Raw genomic sequence first — 21,441 nt, forward strand, 5'->3', positions numbered from 1 at the left:
CTTTCCAATCTGCAACACTCCCACAAACAAAAATGAAACTTGCAAATGCTGCTTTGGACTCAAGATGGGGGCGTGAGAAAATATTTGAACATCGGCAAATCCTAACATAAAAAAATATTCATTCAAGTAAATTGCAGGGAATGCAAAATTCCTTCTATGGTAAATGGTACTTCGTTTATATAGCGCTTTTCCACCTTACAAGGCCCTCAAAGCGCTTTACATTTTGACTATCCATTCACCTACTGATGACGCAGTATCACGAGCAACTGGGGGTTCAGTATCTTCGCCCAAGGATACTTCCATGTGGTCACAATGGCATGGGATCGAACCCACAACCTGGGGGTTGGGAGACGACCACTGAGCCATGCCGCCCTTTTTATACTCTTGAAAAACAAAGATAGAAATTGCCTCAATTTACAAGTTTGTGCTTACAAGATATTTCTAAAAAATATCTTGCAAATGAGTTTTATTCCGATAATATTCCAAAAAAAAAAAAAAAAAAATCTTCATGATCGGGTAATTTATTCTTGCAAGATTATGAATAATTCTTGAATTCAAAATCCTTTTTACTTTCAAAAGTGAATAGACATTTTTCAAATCCAAATTCTTAGCACTTTGAGATTTCTTTGAAATGTAAAGTGCATTGCAAATTAAATTTATTATTATTATTATTATTATTATTATTACTGTTAATAATTACTTAAAAAGGAAAAAAAATTCCCTAAAATGACAAATTCTTGGTAAAAAACAAACAAAAAAACCCATCTTTGTATAAATATTCATCTCTTCTTACATTTGTTTTTGGGCAATTGTGAATTTATTTTTGTTAGCTAGCAATGTGAAAAAATCATGAACGCCTTAACCCTGCAAAAACAAACAAACAAACAAACAAACAAAAAAAACACTTTAGTTAAAATTGCTTTTACGCACTTTTGCTTTTTGGGTTCCAATCCCCCCCGCCTTGCTTATAAGACAGCCACATGTAGATCATTGGCGACGTTAGCATTAGCCTTAAGCTAGCCAACCAAAGGCTAAGCTACGTAGTTGATTTTAATGTGCCAGGTTTATTTTTAAATGCAGTGTTAATAAACAGCTTGAAGCCCCTTCTCCAAAAAAAGATTTCCAGAAAGGGAGAATTTTGTTGTTTGACTGACAATATTTATTGATATATTTGTCTTTCCCAAAGAGAAACACATGTTGAGGACACACAAACGTTATCACTTTACACAAATACACATTTGCACCATATCATCTAGTGTCAACGAAGGCTTATTGATTGCTTACAATAGCAAATAATGAGCATTTCATCAAGATGTATTTGCTGCTTGGGGGGCCTCACGAGGGCAGAAAAACAAACAAACAAACAAACAAAACACAAAACTCGCGGACGGATGGCGGCGGTGGCGACGGGTTGCTGCAGCCAGCGACCCCCCCGAGCGAAAGAGAGAGAGCTTCAATACGGAGGCAGAGCGGGGAACATGCGGCAAGAATATATGACACTCAGGCAGAAGCGGTGGGGAAAGCACAACCACAACGACAAGAAGAAGGAGAAGAAGAAGAAGACAGAGCAGAGAGGCGAGGTCAGCATGCTGGCGGCGCACAAACACGTTTTTTTGACGACATACGCTGGACGTCACACCGGTGCTACTTACAAAGCCAAACACGCACTTTCACACAGACATTATACGCATAGATACTGTATACACCTGGATATATATATATATATATATGTTGACTGGAGCTATATATACGCTTTATATATAGATATAGATATAAATTATGTATTTGCATATACGTACATCACAGAGTAAGCAGGGCAAGGCAAGAAAGCGCATGCATGCACGTGCAAAGGAAGGCAGGCGGGGAGCAGTCAACCACGCTGCCGTTAGCTGCTAGCCGTTAGCTTCTAGCAGTTAGCTGCTAGAAGTTAGCTCCTAGCTGCTAGCTGCTAGAATTAGCTTCTAGCCGTTAGAAGTTAGCTGCTATCCATTAGCTGCTAGCCGTTAGCTTCTAGCCGTTAGCTGCTAGAAGTTAGCTCCTCGCTGTTAGCTGCTAGCATTAGCTGCTAGCCGTTAGACGTTAGCTGCTAGTCGTTAGCTCCTAGAAGTTAGCTGCTAGCCGTTAGCTCCTAGAAGTAAGCTGCTAGAAGTTAGCTGCTATTCATTAGCTGATATTCATTAACTGCTAGCCGTTAGCTGCTAGCCATTAGCCGATAGAAGTTATCTGCTAGCCGTTAGCTGCTAGCTGTTAGTTGCTAGCGGTTAGCTGCTAGAAGTTAACTGCTAGCTGTTAGCCGCTAGCCGTTAGCCATCCGCGAGCTCAGTTTCACGAGGCCAAAATGTTGGAAAGTCACGGAAATTAAAAACGAATGCGGCAGAACCTCCCAAGTGAAATACAAAAATAAAAAAAAATAAAAAAGGTTAGTAATTGCTTGTCGGTGCCACAAGATGGCAGCAAAGCACTACTTTCTACATTACATTACCTTACATTAAATTAGGCAGTTTTTCCAAATAAAACTCCTCCACTAAATTCAATATAGTTCCCGGACGACATGTGGCGAACATTGCACGTGTCATGATGGAAAAACAAACACAAATACTGATGAGCATTTCAACATTCTCTACATAATTCTCTTCTCCTGCAAGTGTAAACAAGTTGAAGTGAAAATCGAAATCACATGAAACGACTCAGTCTTAAAAGATGGAGATGTATTGGAAGGACTAATTATTAGCATTCAATTACATGCTATTATGAAGTCTTTGCTATTTGAATGAATTCCACCACCACAAGAAATCAAATATATAATACTGCAAATAACAGGGGATAAGTTCCACACACAAAAAAATTAAATAAATAAATACAAAGTGAAAAACCTGCAGGAATTCCCTGTATTGATATGAACCGCTGTATAACAAACACGAGCTCCCTCTAGGGGTATGTGAAAGAATCACTCAATTAAAAGTTCAAACTGAACAAAATGTAAGTTTTAAAATAGTTGAGTTGACTTTGGAGGCACGTTTATGTCAGTTGAGGCAACCTCGATAACCTTTTGGCCCATTTCACTTTGGAGATTCTGCTGTATGAAAAAGAAATCAATACAAATCAACACGTTGTTGTTGTTGTTGATTGCACATTCCAGGTGACTTGTCGCCCTCATTAGTGAGGCTCGTGTGTGACGTCTAAAGTGCACGAGGGCCACATGACGGTGTGAGTTGCGTTCATGTACAGACGAGACCGGCAAAGTTGGACTAGAAAAGGCCACAAAAATACGCCACACACACACAAAGGTCACGCCGTGGGTCAGGTAGCACAACAGAAAAGTGACAACGGCTCACTAAAGTCACCACAACGAGGAACACGCGCACACTCCTTCACAAGTTACGCACACGCACGGGATGAAAATACATTCAAGTGGAAACGTTATATATCTTGGGAGGGGGCAAAGTTTGGAGCTCAAGGGTACGACGGCGTATTAGGGCCACGTATAAATATTGATTAATTTATTGATTGATTTATTTTACATGGCCCTAAATATGTTGTCGTACAAGGAACACTTTGCTCAGAATTACTCTCATTTTTCATGCTATCATTTCGAATGAACTCAACAGAAGTAAATATGTGTCTAACTGTTCATTTTACAAATAATATTACTGGCAATACATCATTGAGTGATAAAAATTAATCCAAGTGGATTTTTCGGCAATATTACAGGCCTGTTGATTGAAGGTGTGTTGCGAATGTGTCCCGCACGGGCCAGACTTTGTCCACTCCCACTCAACATTGAGAAAAATATGAATTCACATCAACAAATAATCTCGTTATACGTCTTATATACATATTTGTATACACGCCCGGCCAGCGTTATTTACACTTGAGTGATTGTGCAGCTAATTGTGCTTTTCTTGCCATCAATCAATCAATCACATGGTCAATATTGCTGTAGAATCGATCAAAGGAGGAACTAGTACGCCATTTTAAATGGAATCCTCATAAATAATAATTGCAGATAAGAGGAACCGTACCAGGTTGCCGACGGTGCCAGGAAGTAGTCCGCACCGCAGTAGCCACAATATTAGTTGGGATCCATCCAATATTTTTTATTTTTTTTGTTTTATCATGGAAATGATAAATGAATTGCTCATTATTAACCATTGGCCTGATCCATCCCGAAAATGAACCAATTTCATCATGTCAAATATTTTGTTGCAATAAAGTTCTTGTTGTATTGAATTGTTGTGGCCACCGTACTGCAGAGGTAAAAACTACATGAAAATAAATAACATCAATAAAACCGTAAATTGGAGCAAACTGGTCTTGGAACAAATCATGAAGTTCCAACATCGTCAAAAGCATCCTGTTTTTGTCGTTTGCCTCCATTAAACATCTAGTCCAGTTCATGATTCAAACCAGGACTAAAATCAAGCTCAATCGAGATTAGACTATTGTCCCTAAAAACGATTCATTTTGACTTCTTACATGATCAATTTGGGCTGACGGGATTTGTCAAAATGTGTTAGCGTTAGCTGGTTGTTAGCTGCAACATTAGAATTCCTCATTAGCAGGCAAGCCAATCGCGAGCTAAAACTCTCACTTGAATTATTGTGGCTTCCCTCCATTCCTGATTGAGTGTCGTCACTTAAAGCTGCCAGCTGTAAATTAGCATTAGCAAATTGGCTGCCGTTGCTAGCATGTGGGAAGCGAAAGCATTTCTGAGCTAGCTAGTCTACAGCCAGTGCTATCAACCCAGAGAAAGAAATCGTCTAGTGAAAGTTAGCCATCATGACTGGATATTTACATTAGCGGGGAATCTTGTCACCAACTAAAAACCTCATGTACAACACAAAAAGCCGTCTATTCAGGAATGGTAGATTAGCATGAGCAAATTAGCCACAGAGCTAGCGTTTGGGCGATTAGGAAGTAGTTTAGGAAGCTTTTTTTTTTTTTTTAACTAGCTTGTTGTGAAAACAGCATTTCTGAAACTACCTTCCATTTGCTGATGTAAGGAAGGTGAATTATATATCTTTAGTTTTCAAATGATCGATAGTTTGGAACCAGTGCTACTGACTCGTTAGCCATCATGTTTCGATTGTCACATTAGAGAGAAGACGCCAATCACATACTGAAAATCAAATTGGTTTGTTTTCCATCCTCGACTCACTTGGCCCCCGAAAATATTTGGAAACAAGTTACAAGTGCTACATTAGCAAATTAGCTGCAAGGGCTAAAGTGAGATGTGAACTTGTGAAGACAGTTGACAAGGCATTTGTGAGCTGCATCATCAGGCTAAAACCGGGCTAAAATGACCAAATTTGACGCTAACAGTCGAATCTGATCGTCTGTTAGCCACACAATTCCAACATTAGCCAGGAAGCTAATGGCATATATTTGTTGATTCACTTGGCTCAGAGTTGGTGAATCGTCACTTTTTTACCGATTGAGTCGCGGGCGCTATGTTAGCATGAGCAAATTAGCCGCGCTGCTAGCTAGCACTAGAGCGAGATACGATGGCAGTTGATTACGCCTTAAGAGGTAAGGAAGGCCAAAAGGCTTCATTTCAAAATGACTTACAAAAGCCACTGACGCGAAAGAACACACAAAACTTTGGCACGTCACCACATCAAAAATGCAAAAAAAGATTGAAAAAAATAATCACAGTACTAATAATTGTGGACTTATTGCACATATTAGCACAGCTATAGTTACACCGATGATCACGTTTGTTGGTTGAGAGCGGAAAAAAAGTCAGACACAAGCCACTTGCAAAAAGCTTTGAACCGCTACCATACACAATATAGAGAATGTACGGCATATATATATTGATATCTATCGATACAGTGAACCCCCACTAGAATGCAGTTCATCTAAAGTGATTGTTAAGCAATCGTTTTCACAGGCAAGTCCAAATTTGGAGTTGTGCGCTATCAGTTGGGCAACGGCTCACGTCCACCGAGGAGAAAAAAAAAAAAAAATGCAGCATCGTCATTGATGCTAATTGGGCTAATCTCCATTAGCCTGTCGATTATCGATTATCGGATCATTTTTCTGTTTCCTTTGTAGAAATGTTGGTGTCTAAATGTATGTCTTTTCTTTTTTTTGTGGCAATTTTACGGTAAACTTCAACTGCGAGTGACAAACAACTTGAAACATTTTAAAATGTGGGAGGTAAAATAATCTGAAAAAATAATTTACAGTAGATGGCTTCTGTATATTGCAAATATGGAATGATGGCAGTACGGCTACGTAAAAAGGGGGTTCACTGTATATAGAACTTTGAAATCTACTCTTGGTTTTGGAAGCCAATAAAGCATTAGCGAGTTTGTTACATGGAAGATCGATCAATCGATCGACCGATGGATCTTTTTTTTTATAGATCCTGGCCCAGACGCTCGATTTCCTCGATGAGGAAGTCGATGTCCTCGAAGGTGGCGGCCGGGTTGGAGATGACCATGCGGAAGAAGTTGACCTTGTCGCCCTGCGGCTGGTAGCTCACCATGGTGGTGCCGTACTCCATCATGCGTGCCTTGATCACCGGCGCCACCTGCAGCACGCAAACAAGTCACGCGCTCGTCACACTTTACAAGTTCACGGGAGGATTATTCAGATTGCAAAAATCTCATCAAATGCCTTGTGACAATCTGACTGCTTTGTATGCGTGTCACAGGCAAATTGTTTGATGTCTCTAATTGTCAAGAGCTAATTCTGGAAGCTTTGTTAATACTGTGGACCCAAAATTGACATTTGGCGGTCACGTTCTCTTGTGTGTTAGCTGCCATGTTTCAATTCCGACATTAGCAAGGATATCAAATCACGCTCTCGCTCTTTTTTTGTTTTTCTTCGTTTGGTTCAATCATCACATCGTTGAGAGTGCAGTGCGCTACATTAGCATTAGCATATCAGATATACCTCTTTAGACTTGAGTGAGTACTTTTCAAAAAGTCATCTCAAAATTATCCAAGTTTCAATTCAGTGAGTAAAAACCACTGATCTATATATATATATGTATATGTATATATGTGTATATATATATATATATATATATATATATATATAGGCCTACACACATTTTTCAACTTAGATACATGTAGACATTCATGATGTTTAGTACAGGAGGAAACGTCTATATGTTTTATGAAAGAATTCTAACTGTAATTCAACAAAAGATGCCTCTGCCAAATCTAATATTGGGGTCTAAGAAACTGAGACATAAAAGACAAAGGGGGTTTTCAAAGCAGCATACATATACCGTACACTTTCTTTTTTTTCCTACTTGTTAAATATACTGAGCACCCTGGCACAAACCCCCCACCTTGTCTCCGGTCTTATACTAAATGCCTACGAGCTTGTCTCATGTGTACGTGTAGTGTATAGTTGATACAGTAATCTGCTCATGTGGTGGGAGTAACAAGATGGCCGCCATGTGACTTTAACGGCTTGCACTGGCGCATATGGGCTATTGGCTATCCAGTCAAATATACAGGTCAGTGGTAAAAAAAACAACATCCCGAATCATTCGCTCAAAGTTGTTGCTAACACAGGCTAACAATTGGTAGCATCATCCGTTTCTCCCTGAGATGTACATTTCCTTAAATTGTCATGATTGATAAGTTGAAGTTAAGGCGCACTCGACCTAAGGTGTTTTGCCTTTACAACGGTTACGCCCGGTCCACCATTTTGTCTCTTCGTCCGCCATTTTGGCCGCAGTGTTTTCTCCTCGTCCGCTATTTAGCACTTAGCTAGTGCTAGCGCTTGTTAACTTGTGGGAGTAGCTTTGGCTTTTCCGCCCTTGTTTTTCCACATAATGTCCCCAAAGAAGCAGAAAACGACGTCTTCTATCAATGTTGCTGCAGCCAAAAAAAAAGCAGTTACCATGGAAACTAGGGGTGTTAAAAAAAATCGATTCGGCAATATATCGCGATACTGCAGCACGCAATTCTCGAATCGATTCAATAGGCAGCCGAATCGATTTTTTTAACATCCATTTTTGATGGAAAAATATTCAACAAAACGTCTAACTTTCACACCTTAAGCATGGAAGAATGTTATATTAATGGAACATTTAGCCTTAATATTTTATTTCAATGCTGTTCAAACATGAAAAATGTTGTTAAACCTGTTTGTTACATACAGTGGCTCACAGTTATAAGGTAATAATACAATTTTATACAAATCTTAAAGTGTACATGTATAAGTTAAGTGAATGGTATTTTCTAAATTTGAGTCAAAATATCGCAACAATCGACTTGTAAAATCGTATCGGGATTAATCGGTATCGAATCGAATCGTGACCTATGAATCGTGATACGGATCTAATCGTCAGGTACGAGGCAATTCACACCCCTCATGGAAACCAAGCTAGACATCATAAAAAGGTCGCAGAAAGGAGACACCGACGAATGTCGGCAAAGACTTGAGCTTCAGTCAGACAGCATCTTATTTTTAATTTTAATGTATTTTAGACTTTTTATGCAAATTATTTTGATGTAAATATTGACTTTCATGGGTAAATTGGACTTAAGTTGAAATTAGCGGGTTTCATCACTAGCGTAGGAACGTAACTCGGAGGTAACTGTTACAACTACGTATTACTATTTGTGATAGTTGAGTGTGTGATGATGGACCTTGTGCAAGCGTTTCTTCTTCTCTTCTTTGTCGTCCATGCAGCGCATGCCGGGCGGCAGATACCAGAAGCAAACGTTGGTGTGCTGAGGCTGCATGCAAAACAAACAAACAAACAAACAAATATTTCAAGGAACGCGACTGGACCAGGAGGAAAGTAAATAAAATCATTGTTAGGATGTTGTGATGCAAATGAGTGTCCGGAGGCATCTTGGCCGTCTCGTCGTATCTTGGCAGGCTTTTGTTGTGGCCGTGTTCAATGGAGCGTGGCTTGTGACACTCCGTGCGACGTGCGTGCGCCCGCAATTCATATGCAAATCAGCAATTAATTGGCTTTTCATTTCACATCATGATGGTTTGTGGCGGCCACAAATGACTTTTCAGACAAAACCAAAGTAACAAACCACTTGATCTCCATTTTTTATTAGGGTTCATTATATTTATATTATTATTATTATATATTATTATTTATTATATATTATTATATCTTTGTTTTAATTAATTTTATATTATCATTTAATTATAATTCATTAATTAAACCCCCAGATCTCCATTTTTTTATTAGGATTAATTATATTTATATTATTATTATTATTATTATTATTATTATTATTATTATTATTATTATTATTATTATTATTATTGTTATTATTGTTATTATTATTATTATCCATCCATCCATCTTCTTGACCGCTTATTCCTCACAAGGGTCGCGGGGGATGCTGGCGCCTATCTCAGCTGGCTCTGGGCAGTAGGCAGGGGACACCCTGGACTGGTTGCCAGCCAATCGCAGTATTCTTCTTCTTCTTCTTCTTCTTCTTCTTCTTCTTCTTCTTCTTCTTCTTCTTCTTCTTCTTCTTCTTCTTATTATTATTATTATTATTATTATTATTATTATTATTATTATTGCTGTCAAAGTTAAAGCGTTAACTAATTAATTAATCACAAAAAATTATCGCATTAATCATTGTATTACCACAGATTAATCACACTATTAATTTTGACCGCAGATGATCCTTTTTAGCCGACAGTGGACGTTAAAGGTAGCTGTTGGAATGTGAGCAATAAACATAACTACATGCATTAAAGTAAAGCATTTAATAAATGTTTACATATGCCGTAGTTCATTTTTCCCCATTTTATATTATGTAAATAATTGACTAGAAAAAGCAGGATGAGCGTGTGCAGTAGATATAAATTTTTGAAGACGTCCTCATCACATTAAATGTCGAAAAAATTAACACATAACTGGTGCGCTTCAAATTTATCGGGCAAAATATGTTGGGGGGGAAAAAAAGCCTTTTTAAGTCAGTGATTAATCACAATTAATCAAAATTCTAAGATGTAATTAATCTGATTAAAAAATTTAATTGTTTGACAGCTCTAATTATTATTATATTATATATTATTATTATAATAATTATATTTTGTATTAATTTTAAAATATAAGTTCATTATAATTCATTAATTAAACCCCCAGATATCCATTTTTTATTAGTGTTAATTATATTTACATTATTATTATATATTATTCTTATTATTATTACTATTATTTATTATATATTATTATTATAATAATTATATTTTTGATTAATTTTATAATATTTATTATAATTCATTAATTATACCCCCAGAACTCCATTTTTTATTAGGGTTAATTATATTTATATTATTATTATATATTATTATTTTTATTATTTTCATTAATTTGATAATATAAATTAATTATAATCCATTAATTATACTCCATATCTCCATTTTTTATGAGGGGTAATTATATTTATATTATTATTATTAGATATAATAATTATTATTATATATTATTATATATTATTATATGTTATTATTATAATTGTATTTTTTTAATTAATTTTATAATATAATTTAATTATAATTCATTAATTAAATCCCCAGAGCCTATCTATTATTATGATTATTATATATTTTTCTTAATTTCATAATATAATTTAATTATAATTTATTAAGCTCCCAGATCTCCAATTTTTTTTCTCCATATTTGCCAAAAATAATGCATTTGACATTTTCCACACGTGACAAAAACATTTCCCCAGTCGAGTCAACAATTTGCACTTCCTAACGTGTGTTTAACATTTCATGCAGAGCTTTTTTTTTTAATTTTGTTATTTTTTATTTTTTATTTTTTTTTTTATATTAATCTTCTCTCTTTCCAGTATGTCATTTCCGGCCGATTCTTTCAATGCTAACAACATGCTAATGATGAAACAAGCGTAGCGTACGTACTTTGCCGTCAAAGACCATCTGGTATCCTTCCCTGTCCTTGATCTTGTTGTACAGATACTCGGACAGTTCCAAACACTTGTCGATCTGCGCCTCGAAGCCGACGGTACCCTGCCAAAGAAAGGCGGGCAGTCATTTGCCGGCTCGTCCACGTGCGGATGGACGGACGGACAGACGGTCACCTTGGCTCTCCACATGAGCCACAGCTTGAAGATGTCCACGTGGCGCCCGCACTGCAGCGCCTTGTCCCCGGTGTCGTACGACAGGTCGTACTGCTTGTCCTGCTGGAACAGGTAGCAGGCGTGCATCTGGTTGCAGTTCTGCATCAGGCCCTGTGGGGGGCGCCGCAGGGGGAGGGGTGAGCAAAATACTTATTGCCGCTACCCTGCACGTCAATATTCTTTATGATTGAATGTACGTTGTCAAAACAACACAATATTTCATTTGTCGCTCATTTCAAACAATTTGTTGTCAGCTACATGAAAAGCGCAAAAGTCTTGTGCCAGCCAATTCACTTGCACATTTTCCCTCATTATTAGATAACTACAGTGGAACCTCTACTTACGAACGTCTCTTCATACGAAATTTTAGAGTTACGAAACGCCTCAACTGGAAAATATTGCCTCTTGTTACGAAAGAAATTTCTAGATACGAAAGGTAAAAATGCATTACCGAACGCAACATACTTTCGGCTATGGCTATTTCCTACCATAGGTACCTACGAGCGTAAATACTAGATCGGTGTTTGTGCATCGTTCTGGCATCCCATTGGCTAAGAGGAACCTCTACCATAGGTATCTATGAGCGTTTACTAGATCGTTCCAGCAGGACGTCTATACAGCGTCCTCATCATTCATCCCGCGGCCCATGAGGTGTTCCGATAGTTTTTCGTAAATGTATGAACTAACGGCCAACGAATTTGTGCAAAAATTCAAACAATTGGTGATTGATGAAGGCACAGTAAGTTTTTAATTGCAACGAGACGGGCCTCGCCATACCGGAAGTTTCCATGAAGTTTCAGAATTTGTTTAAAAGAATCGCCCAGAAAAAGTGTTCACCAGTCGGGCGTTTGCTCACTAAGATGATGTTTGGCTTGGACATTTCCGAAGGATTGTTTTAAAAAATAAATAAATAAAATAAAATAAAAAAACATCCATGGATCAGTTCTTTACACAACACCAGGCAAAAAAAAATAAAAAAATAAAAAAAAAACACTCCTGAGAGAGGAGAACATGAACCAAATGGGCAAAAAACGATGAGGACAGCAGTTAAAAAGGTAAATGACCATCATTTTTATTCTTTACTTTATTCTTTGTTTTTGTTTTTTTACATTATGCACAACTCATTTATTGTGCAATAATCTAATTGTAACATGTATTTGTTACAAGTTTTGATGCATTTTTATGCTTTATAAAACATTTATGTCTGAATTTTGGGAGGCTCGGAACGGATTAGGGCATTTACATGGAAAATGCGTCTCTACTTACAAAATTTTCTACTTAAGAACTTTCTTCCAAAACCAATTAATTTCGTAAGTAGAGGTACCACTGTAATTCGCTTTTTTTTTTTTTTTGCCGTCTGAGCTGAGCTAGTTAGCAAAGCATGTTTTGATAGCATAAATGTTGCGCTAACACTATCTAGCTGTCTCTTCAACAACATGCAACGAGTCCAGAAAAAAAAAAAAACGTACAACGTTGACAAAACTGACCTCCTCGCGCACCAGCAGGGCGGAACACTGCAACGGCACCGACATCATCTTGTGCGGGTTCCAAGTCACTGAATTGGCTCTGCGACAACAACCAGTGTCCAGTTAGCATCCACAGTTAGCCGCGTTAGCGTGGACTCCAGCTATGACTTGACTCCAGTCGACTTGAGACTCTTTGTGAGCCAGTTCTGAAGTTTGCGTCAATCATTTTGGGCTCGTATGCAGATTTGTGTTAAGTATGGTAAAAGGCAGCAAAACAAGTCATCCAAAAACACTTTTTTGTCACCCTACCATCCGTCGGGGTGACACGGACTTGCCTCTCAACGCCATCCAGCTTCCAGCGGTGTCTCCGAGACATCAGCAGACTTCCTCCCCACGCACCCTGATGGGACAAAAACATGCGCATGCACAGTTTAATCTTAACTCATTCAAACGTACTTGGTCCTGCACTTCCAAAAACCTATTTATACATTTTTTTTTAATGTTTTTTTTTATGCTAGTGCATAGAGAAGGCTTTGATAACAGCTTCTGACATGAAGAGGTCGCGTAAAGCAATGGTAGTTATATATATATATATATATATATATATATATATATATATATAAAACGGCCAGCAAGTGGCAGCAGAGTATAATAGCTCAACCAGGGCCATGTTGCAACAAGCTCTTTTCCCCATTGTTTTCACCAGGAATATGAATAATGATGAAACTTAGCTATATTCTAATACTAATTGTTGCAAAACGGAAGAAGATAGAAATGTACTTTTTTTACACTGATGAAAGAAGAGGCTCTAATCTTTCTTTTGGTAGGTTCCATGTTTTATAGTAATAGAACACAATATTCTGTGGGCATTGCAAAATCAGTCCAAATCCAATAAAACATTTGGGAGTGAAGGGGGTTGCATCAGTGAAAATGGCTGCCAGTCAATGAGTTAATCACGTACTTGACTTTTTTCCCCCCAGTTGAATCATTTTTTTTGTCTCCTTACTGAAATTTGTTGATTTTGGGTGTCATTCCACCATCTGCCACTAGATGGTGGCACACTGCTGTGTTTAAGGCTCAAATTTGAAAGAAGAGTGAAGAAAACAGGAAGTATTTCAAGATCAACTTCATTTTTGCTAGTTTTCATTTGATCCGGCATTTTGAAATGTAGTCTCAGTTTTAGTCCGGTTTCAATTACACTTGTTAGTTTTTGTCATCGTTCGTCAACCGCATCCCATTTTTATTGAGTCTATTTTTAGTTGACTATAAACATTTTAGTCCAAGAAAATTTCATTTTATTCGTCTAGTTCTAGTCAACAAAAATCTGTCAACATTTTAGTCTAGTTTTAGTCGGGACAACCATTTTACCCCTGTATGTTTGTTTTGTTTTGCTTTTTGTCAGCAGATATGTTGAACATTTTGGATGTAAAACTATTTCACATACAATTTTCTCTAATCACGTTTATGTAAAACAACTTTTTAACACACAATTCCAGTATTTCAACAAGTGTCTACTAATGGCTCCATGCTATGAGCTAGTAAGTTAGCAAGCATTAGTTAGCGGTCACATTAACATTATTGTTGGAATGTTATCGCCGTTACCTTTTTTATTTATTTATTTATTTATTTTATTTTTTTATTAAATACACAAAACCAAATCATTTTCATCTCGTTTTTGTACATGAACTAAAATGTCCATCGATTTTACTCCAGTTTTTATTTAGTGAAGTACATTTTCGTCTCGTCTTCATTCGTTGACGAAAATGCAGACTGATTTACTATTTATTTATTTATTTTGTTTATTTTATTATTATTGTTTATTAATGACAATTTTAGTCTAGTCTAAGTTTTAGTCCGGTGAAAAATGTGCATTGTCGAAATGACTTTTGTTTAGTTTTCGTTGACAAAATTAACACTCGTTTTTGCTGAAGCGAATAGAAAGAAAATATCGAATATGTCACGAGTCCTCCGTCATCCTGCGTTTTATGCCGACAGGAAGAATTTGATTTTGATCAATGATATCTTTGGGCCCAATTTAAGTCTATTGTGAGACGATAAATAAAATTTGTGAGCTTGTACAATATTTGGGATCAATTCAGACGAAAATTTACTGCTATAAGTGTGAATTTAGCGGATTTTTTTTTTCCTTGCAACTCCTAATTGAGATGATGCTGTCCAAACCAAACCATCTTTTGGGGGTCGAAAAATAAGATGAGAAGGAGGAGCAGGTCAATAATGGCCGTCGCCAAGGGGGAGGAGATGATTTATAACCTGCGCTCATATTTGTGCGTGTGCGATGTAGGCCAAAGCAAATCATTTGTCAAACTCACATCCACGTGCATCCACACATTGTGCTTGCGACAAATGTCGGAGATGGCGATGAGCGGGTCGAAGGCGCCGTACACTGTCGTGCCCGCCGTGGCGCTCACGAAGAACGGCACAAAACCCTGCAATCAATTGGCGTGTCAGATGAGCTCAGGTGACGTTTGCGTTCATCGGAAGCAGCGCGCGTGTCACCTTCTCTTTGGACTCCACGATTCGACGCTCCAGGTCTGCCGGGATCAATTTGCCACTGGGGGGAAACAAACGAACAACAAACAAACACTTCATTGCATTTTTCATCTATTACAATTTAGAAAAAAAATGCTAATAGGAGTGTGACGATATATCAATATCTGATACATCTGTGCAAGTATCGCGATATTTGTAGTTAATATACAGCCACGAGAAGGGCTCCATTGTTGATGACTTATTGAGCAATGACTTGGCGGGCCACTAGGGGGAGCACCTCGTAAGGGTGGCAGGGAAATGGACGGTGTCGTGTAAGATTAGATCGGGTCCACTACAGGATCGGTTGGGAATGATCCACTTGATGGCAAACATTGGAAAGAAAATATTCAAGATATAATTTAAATAACAAAATGTACAGACTGAAATTGTAAAAACATAAATAAACATAAGAATATAAACGCAAAATATATTGATTAATATATAAATGATATAAATATAAATAATTGTCTCAGATGTGACAAATATTGTCAGTTTAGGTTGTTAATGTGTTCCTATTATTGTTATTGTGATTGATTTGTGAACAGTTAAAAAAAAATAAACCAAACCAAAGCTAACTTCGTTAGCGCTGCTGTAATGACGTCACTGGCAAGCGCAAAGGCGCTTCAATCTATTTTTTTTCATCCTTATTAAAGTATCATGCTTTTATATTTTTGTTTTTATTTACGTTTTTACAATTTTTATTCCATAAATGTTATTTTGAACGATTGTAAACGGACTATTTCCGGAGAATCCTGCAGCGTGACGTCATCCGCAGGCGACAGCGATACAATCTGGCAGCCCGATCGTATCTGTCACCGACAGTGTTTGTTTACCTTTGGTCGGCCTTGATGCAGATGACGCTCTCGGTGCCGATCCCCAGAGCTGCCGCTCCTTTCTTGATGGAGAAATGACTCTAGCCAAAATATATATATAAAAAAATTATAATAATAATAAAAAATATCATCACATCGTTCACGTCAATGTTTTCACCATCACGAAGGCCTCAAAACAAATGCAAAGTCGGCCTTTGTCGTGATATTGGGGGCGTGTCATGATGTGAGCTTTCCCGCCATGATATTATATTATATTAATAAAGAGAAAATATGTGAGCGGACGTTACATGTTCGGAGGTGAAGGCCACCAGCCTGGGAACGGACGACATTCCTTTCTCCTTCACTTCCGGGAACATCTTGAAGCGGGCCAGCAGCATGGCGTACATGTTGGAAATGGCGCCGCCTGGAGGACACACGCAGCACTGCAATTGACGACCACCGGTTTTGTTTGTTTTTTATTTCTTAAAACCCGCACATATTTATTAAAAAAAAAGAAAAAAGAAAAAAAAAGCCGTAACTCTGTGTGCCATTTGTAAACTCAAAAAGCGTCAACAGGAGAGTAAATAAGAAATACAAAAAAATTTGAATGAATTATGTTTTTTAATATTGTTTTTCAAATTATGAATTATATAATTAACGTGCATTATCATAAATTGAGTTAGATCGCTAGTGTTTCTGTCTATATAAATTGATATTCTTATTAATATTGAATAAAAAAACAAATATATGATTAGTATATAGCCAATAATAATAATAATACATATAAAAATAATAATAATAATAATAATAATAAAATACATATAAACGTATTCAATCCAATCCATGCACAATAATTATAAGAAGGTTTCGAAATGAATTCCCCAATTGTCTGTCGCTAATTGGCTGCCCTATTTTATTTTGTAATGTTTCGATTGTTTTGCATCATCTGTATGCAAATGAGGATATGGGGCGCGTGTGGTGCTTGTGTGCGCATGCGCACCGGGCGAGAAGATGCCGTCGCCGCGGCCGTCGCGCCATCCGATGATCTCGCGCATCTTCTTGAGGGTCACGTACTCCAGCAGCACGAACACCGGCGCCACCTCGTACGTGAACCTGCGTGCGTGCAGGGTGACGTCACAGACATGCCCACGGACGTCAAAAGCAAAACCAAACAAGAAAAACCGCTCCCAAACCGATGTGCCCTGACCCGAGAGCTGCGTCCAATTCTTTTGGTAATTGTTCTTTATGAATACATTTTTAATTGGTTACATTGCGCAGGCAGATGTATAAAGTGTCCAATTTGTTTACTTTACAAGCTTTATATGTAAAAAATAAATAAAATAAAAATAAAAGATGTTGCCGTCTAGAAGCAAGGAATCTTTTAACAAAAACAACAGCAGCATTTAATGTACACCATTAAAACACACACACACACACACACACACACACACACACACACATATATATATATATATATATATATATATATATATATATATATATATATTTCCATTCAGTGATTGACATTTCTGCATAAAGGCCCTAGTACATTTGCTCCATTCATGTCCATATATGTCTGACCTTAGAGGCTACAATTAATTGTCCACAGTTTTTTTTTTTTTTTTTTTTTTTTAAACGAGTCTTTATCAGCCCCAAAGCAGACATGCACACACTCAATGGGAGCCGATGGATTTCATTTCACAGCCAATTTTCTCCCTCTCTTGTTCCCATGGGGATGCAAAAGCAAGGGGGGGGCTGGGGTGGGGGCACAAAACAGAAAAAGAGAGCGAAGGGGGGGCTAATTGCCTTCTTTTGTTCATTTGACAGCAAAAAGAGGGCAAAAGAGGCACTTGATCATCAGCACGTGCACGCGTATGCCCAACGGAGCAGGGAAATGCACTGAATGACGACGATGATGACGATGATGATGATAATGATGATGATGAAGAGGAGCGTCTAATTGAACTTACATGTTGGTATTGGCGGTGGACGTGAGCCAATCAGCAGCCAGGCCCACCATGTCCAAGCCGGTGGAGAGCTGGTTGAAGTACCTGGGGTGGGCTGAAGAGGGGGTAAGTCACATTTCACACATTTTTGACTGCGCATGTGCAAGAAACACACGCATCAACGTTCATGGTCAACCAAAAAGCTGGTTTCATTTCAATCAAATCGTCATTTGGTTTGGAGCAGCAAAAGTCAAAATAATAAGAAAATGAAACTTTCATTCTGCATTTAATGCACAATCCGCAGGGATAAACCATTACATTATATTTTGCAAACAATATGATCGTTGCATTTTATGGAGCACCACAATAGTTGGTCCTCATTTACGTGGACAAATTAAAGGCAACACTGATATCTATCCATAGATGGATGGATGGATGTATAGGTATGGCTATAGTATGGTATGGATATAGATAGCTAGCTATAGCTAGCTAAATAGTTAGATCTATCTATCTATTTAGCTAGCTATAGCTAGCTAAATAGTTAGATCTATCTATCTATCTATCTATCTATCTATCTATCTATCTATCAACATTTTTTGTTGGGTTTGCGTGAAAATTGTTTCAAATTCTCTTGAATTCAGATAGAATTATATCTTCAAGATAAATAAAAATATCAAAGGAAGTGAACAATATATCAAGGGCTGTAAAATTATTATTATTATTTTCATTTAAAAAAAAATGGTTCAAATAAAAAAATGGGGCCTCTTCCTCGTTGGAAAGAGAATCACCTGCACATCGTCACACTTTTTTTTTTTTTTTATATTTTATTCTTTTTTTTTTTACATAATTATTTATATTTGAACTTTATTTTGTCGAATACGGCTTGCTTGCTGCAGCATGTGACTATGTGCATATGATTGTCTTTGCAAGAGGGAGGAGGAGGCCCCATTTGGTATTTCAAAAAAAGAAAGAAAATATATTTAGTGTGTTTTCTCCATGCAGATGGAAGCATTTCATTGTTGTTGTTGTCGTTGTCGTTGTCATTGCACACGCATGCACCCACCTGTCTTGATGGCGTACTTGAGCGTGGCTCGGCAGCTGAGCAAGACGTCGTGGAGCGTGCTGGGCTCGCGCCGCAGCTCCCAGTCGTTGACGCGTAGCAGCTCGCCCGGGTAGTGGAAGTCGATGACTTTGGCGTCGCGGTCGAACGACTCGACGATGTAGGCCAGCAGGATGTCCACCACCTCCTGCAGGAACGTCAGCGTCTTGCCGTCGCCGTCCGTCGCCGGCAGCAGGTCTGAAAACGTGCAAGCGTCGTCTTTTCACATCACATCCATTTTGATATCTTTTTTTTTTTGGAATGGTAGTCGCTGGTTATTTTCGCTGCAGCGCACGAAAAAAAAAAGGAATCAAGGTGACCTCTGCAGCGTTGTCCACCCCCCCCCCCCACCACACGTTAAAATGTTAAATTTTAATAAAGAATATTTTAATACAAATATTTCTAATTATTACATAATCAATTTTGCGATTGGCTGGCAACCAATTCAGTGTGGACCCCGCCTACCTTTAAAAAAAAAAATAAAAATCTTCAAATTATTAAATTATTTAATTAAATCTAAAAAAAGCAAATTAAGAAGCAAATTCGTCAAATTATAAAATTATTAAATCTAATTTAGAAAAGCAAATTAAAATATAAATACTTAAAATTATTAAATTATAAAATTATTAAAGAAAATGTAATTAAAAAGCAAATATTTCAAATTCTAAAATTATATAATTATTAAATTTAAATAAAAAAAACAAATTAAAAGGCAAATACTTGAAATGATAAAATTTAATTAAATTTAAAAAAGCAAATATTTCAAATGATTAAATTAAAAAAATATCAAACAAAATTAATTCTAAAATTCTAATTATGAATATATTTAAACAATTTCGTCTCCACAATCAAATGAGGGAACACTTTTTTTTTTTTTTGGTGATGTGTTGTGCACCGACCTGTTGAATAGAGTTGTGAGAATCCTTGCACGTCGGCGGTTTTGGTGCAGTTGCAGGTTTTGTTGTTGCATCCGCAACTGCAGCCCTCCGCAGACGCCGCGTGCGCGTCAGCCTGCTGCTGCTTGGCGGCGGGCGGCTCCGATACTGCGCCTTTGTCCCCCTCGTTCACGTTCAGGAGCGCTTCAATACATAAAAAAAAATAATTACGTTTTCCTCACCCTGCAATAAAATGGAAAACAGTCGCCTACCACACAATTTGGATCCGAGCCCTCCGGAGAGTTTCTGGGCCGCCGCCTGGCACCAAGCTCGAGCTGCAATTCAAATTTCGAGACACAAGACGACTTGAAGGAGAAATGCACAAAAAGACGCCACGCAAAACATGAAGAATGAAAACATGTGCATGCAAGGCCCGCTCACGCGTGTTGGGGCTCCGGCTGCCCGAATTGTTGTCCCCCGCGCCGAGGGACCAAAATCCCGGGGACGCCATGCAGGCAAGGGGGTCAGGCGCACGCCGAATGCGGCGTGTTGATGATGCTGCTCCTGCTGCTGCTCCTGCTCGACGTCGGCGGACGCGCGCACATCCACGCACACGCGTGGGGGAACAAGAACAAGAAAGAACGAAAGAAAAAAAATACGATCACGCTCACTCCTTCATCCAGGTATTAAATAAAAAAAAAAGAAAAAAAAGGAAAAAACGGGGGTCATTACATCCTAAAAGAAAAAAGAAAAAAGGAGATTATAAAGCAGTGTGTGGAGGTGCAGGAATGACATCCAATCGCACGTCATCGTGTGGGGGGGAAAAAAAAGAAAAAAAATCGAAAAAAAAAAAAAATCAACCCCCCCGCCCCCTAAATGGTTATGCATTCACTTGCGGCCCATGTCGAGCTGCTTGCATGCGTCGTGACTCCAACACGCACGCACGCTCCAACATCTCCTCCAAACGGGGCTCGAATGCCAACCGAGACGTCTGCCGGGCAGGGCGTCTCATAGGGCGGCTAGGAGCGGATTCACAATCACCCCCCCACCCCACCACAGCCCCCTCCCATTCGGAAGCTGCATGGGGGACAAGAGAGAGGAGACAAGAAAAGGAGGGTCTCTTTCTTTTCTCTGGCTGCTGCAGCAGCGTCACCTCCTCGTTACTCCAAAAAGTACTTCATACTCGTTACTCGAGTACTTGTACTTCAGGTGACTCTTATACTGTGACTCATGCGGAGGAAGGACACCAATGAAATGCATTAGGAAACATTTTTCTTTTTAGGTGGAAGAAAAAATAAATCATGAAAAAAAGAGAAGCTGATTGTGGTCCATTTTATTTTTAATAACATTTCCTTTTCAGAATACACACTGCATGTGCCTATAACGTGCTGCACATATTCCAAAAATGACATTCAACTACTTCATGGGTATAATGAAAGTCAACTGCAGACCTGCATGCCAATGTGACCAATGTGTGATGTCGTCACATCCATCCCATTCGAGCAGGAGCACCCCAAGGATCACAGCTAGGTCCCCATGAGGTTCTAAATCCAATATTTATTGTCCCAAATAGACGTTTAAAAGGCAAATATGTTCC

The 21,441-nt window shown here is 38.2% G+C and overlaps 1 protein-coding gene across 1 annotated transcript; it reads right to left on the minus strand.

The window, feature by feature from the left end:
• Positions 1–1,136: 1,136 nt before the first annotated feature.
• On the minus strand, positions 1,137–20,844 carry gad2 (glutamate decarboxylase 2). The gene is made up of 16 exons (XM_077508722.1): positions 20,286–20,844; positions 20,117–20,179; positions 19,869–20,048; positions 18,934–19,167; positions 17,895–17,985; positions 16,925–17,037; positions 16,233–16,348; positions 15,946–16,025; positions 15,080–15,134; positions 14,893–15,009; positions 12,898–12,962; positions 12,584–12,662; positions 11,058–11,207; positions 10,879–10,986; positions 8,619–8,708; positions 1,137–6,538 (listed from the first exon to the last, which is right to left on the minus strand). The coding sequence occupies exons 1-16, from the start codon at positions 20,353–20,355 to the stop codon at positions 6,365–6,367; spliced, it is 1,785 nt and encodes a 594-aa protein (XP_077364848.1). The 5' UTR covers positions 20,356–20,844; the 3' UTR covers positions 1,137–6,364.
• Positions 20,845–21,441: the final 597 nt, after the last annotated feature.

The sequence above is a fragment of the Festucalex cinctus genome, chromosome 20 (assembly GCF_051991245.1).
Source record: "Festucalex cinctus isolate MCC-2025b chromosome 20, RoL_Fcin_1.0, whole genome shotgun sequence".
Classification (NCBI taxonomy): Eukaryota; Metazoa; Chordata; class Actinopteri; order Syngnathiformes; family Syngnathidae; genus Festucalex; species Festucalex cinctus.

Excerpts from the sequence above, each read along its gene's own strand:
- gad2 (XM_077508722.1), bottom strand. The coding sequence starts at position 20,355 with ATGGCGTCCCCGGGATTTTGGTCCCTCGGCGCGGGGGACAACAATTCG. Across the intron at positions 20,049-20,116 it reads GCTCGGATCCAAATTGTGTG|CGCTCCTGAACGTGAACGAG; the intron begins GTAGGCGACTGT and ends TATGTATTGAAG. Across the intron at positions 12,963-14,892 it reads ATGTGTGGATGCACGTGGAT|GGTGCGTGGGGAGGAAGTCT; the intron begins GTGAGTTTGACA and ends TTGTCCCATCAG.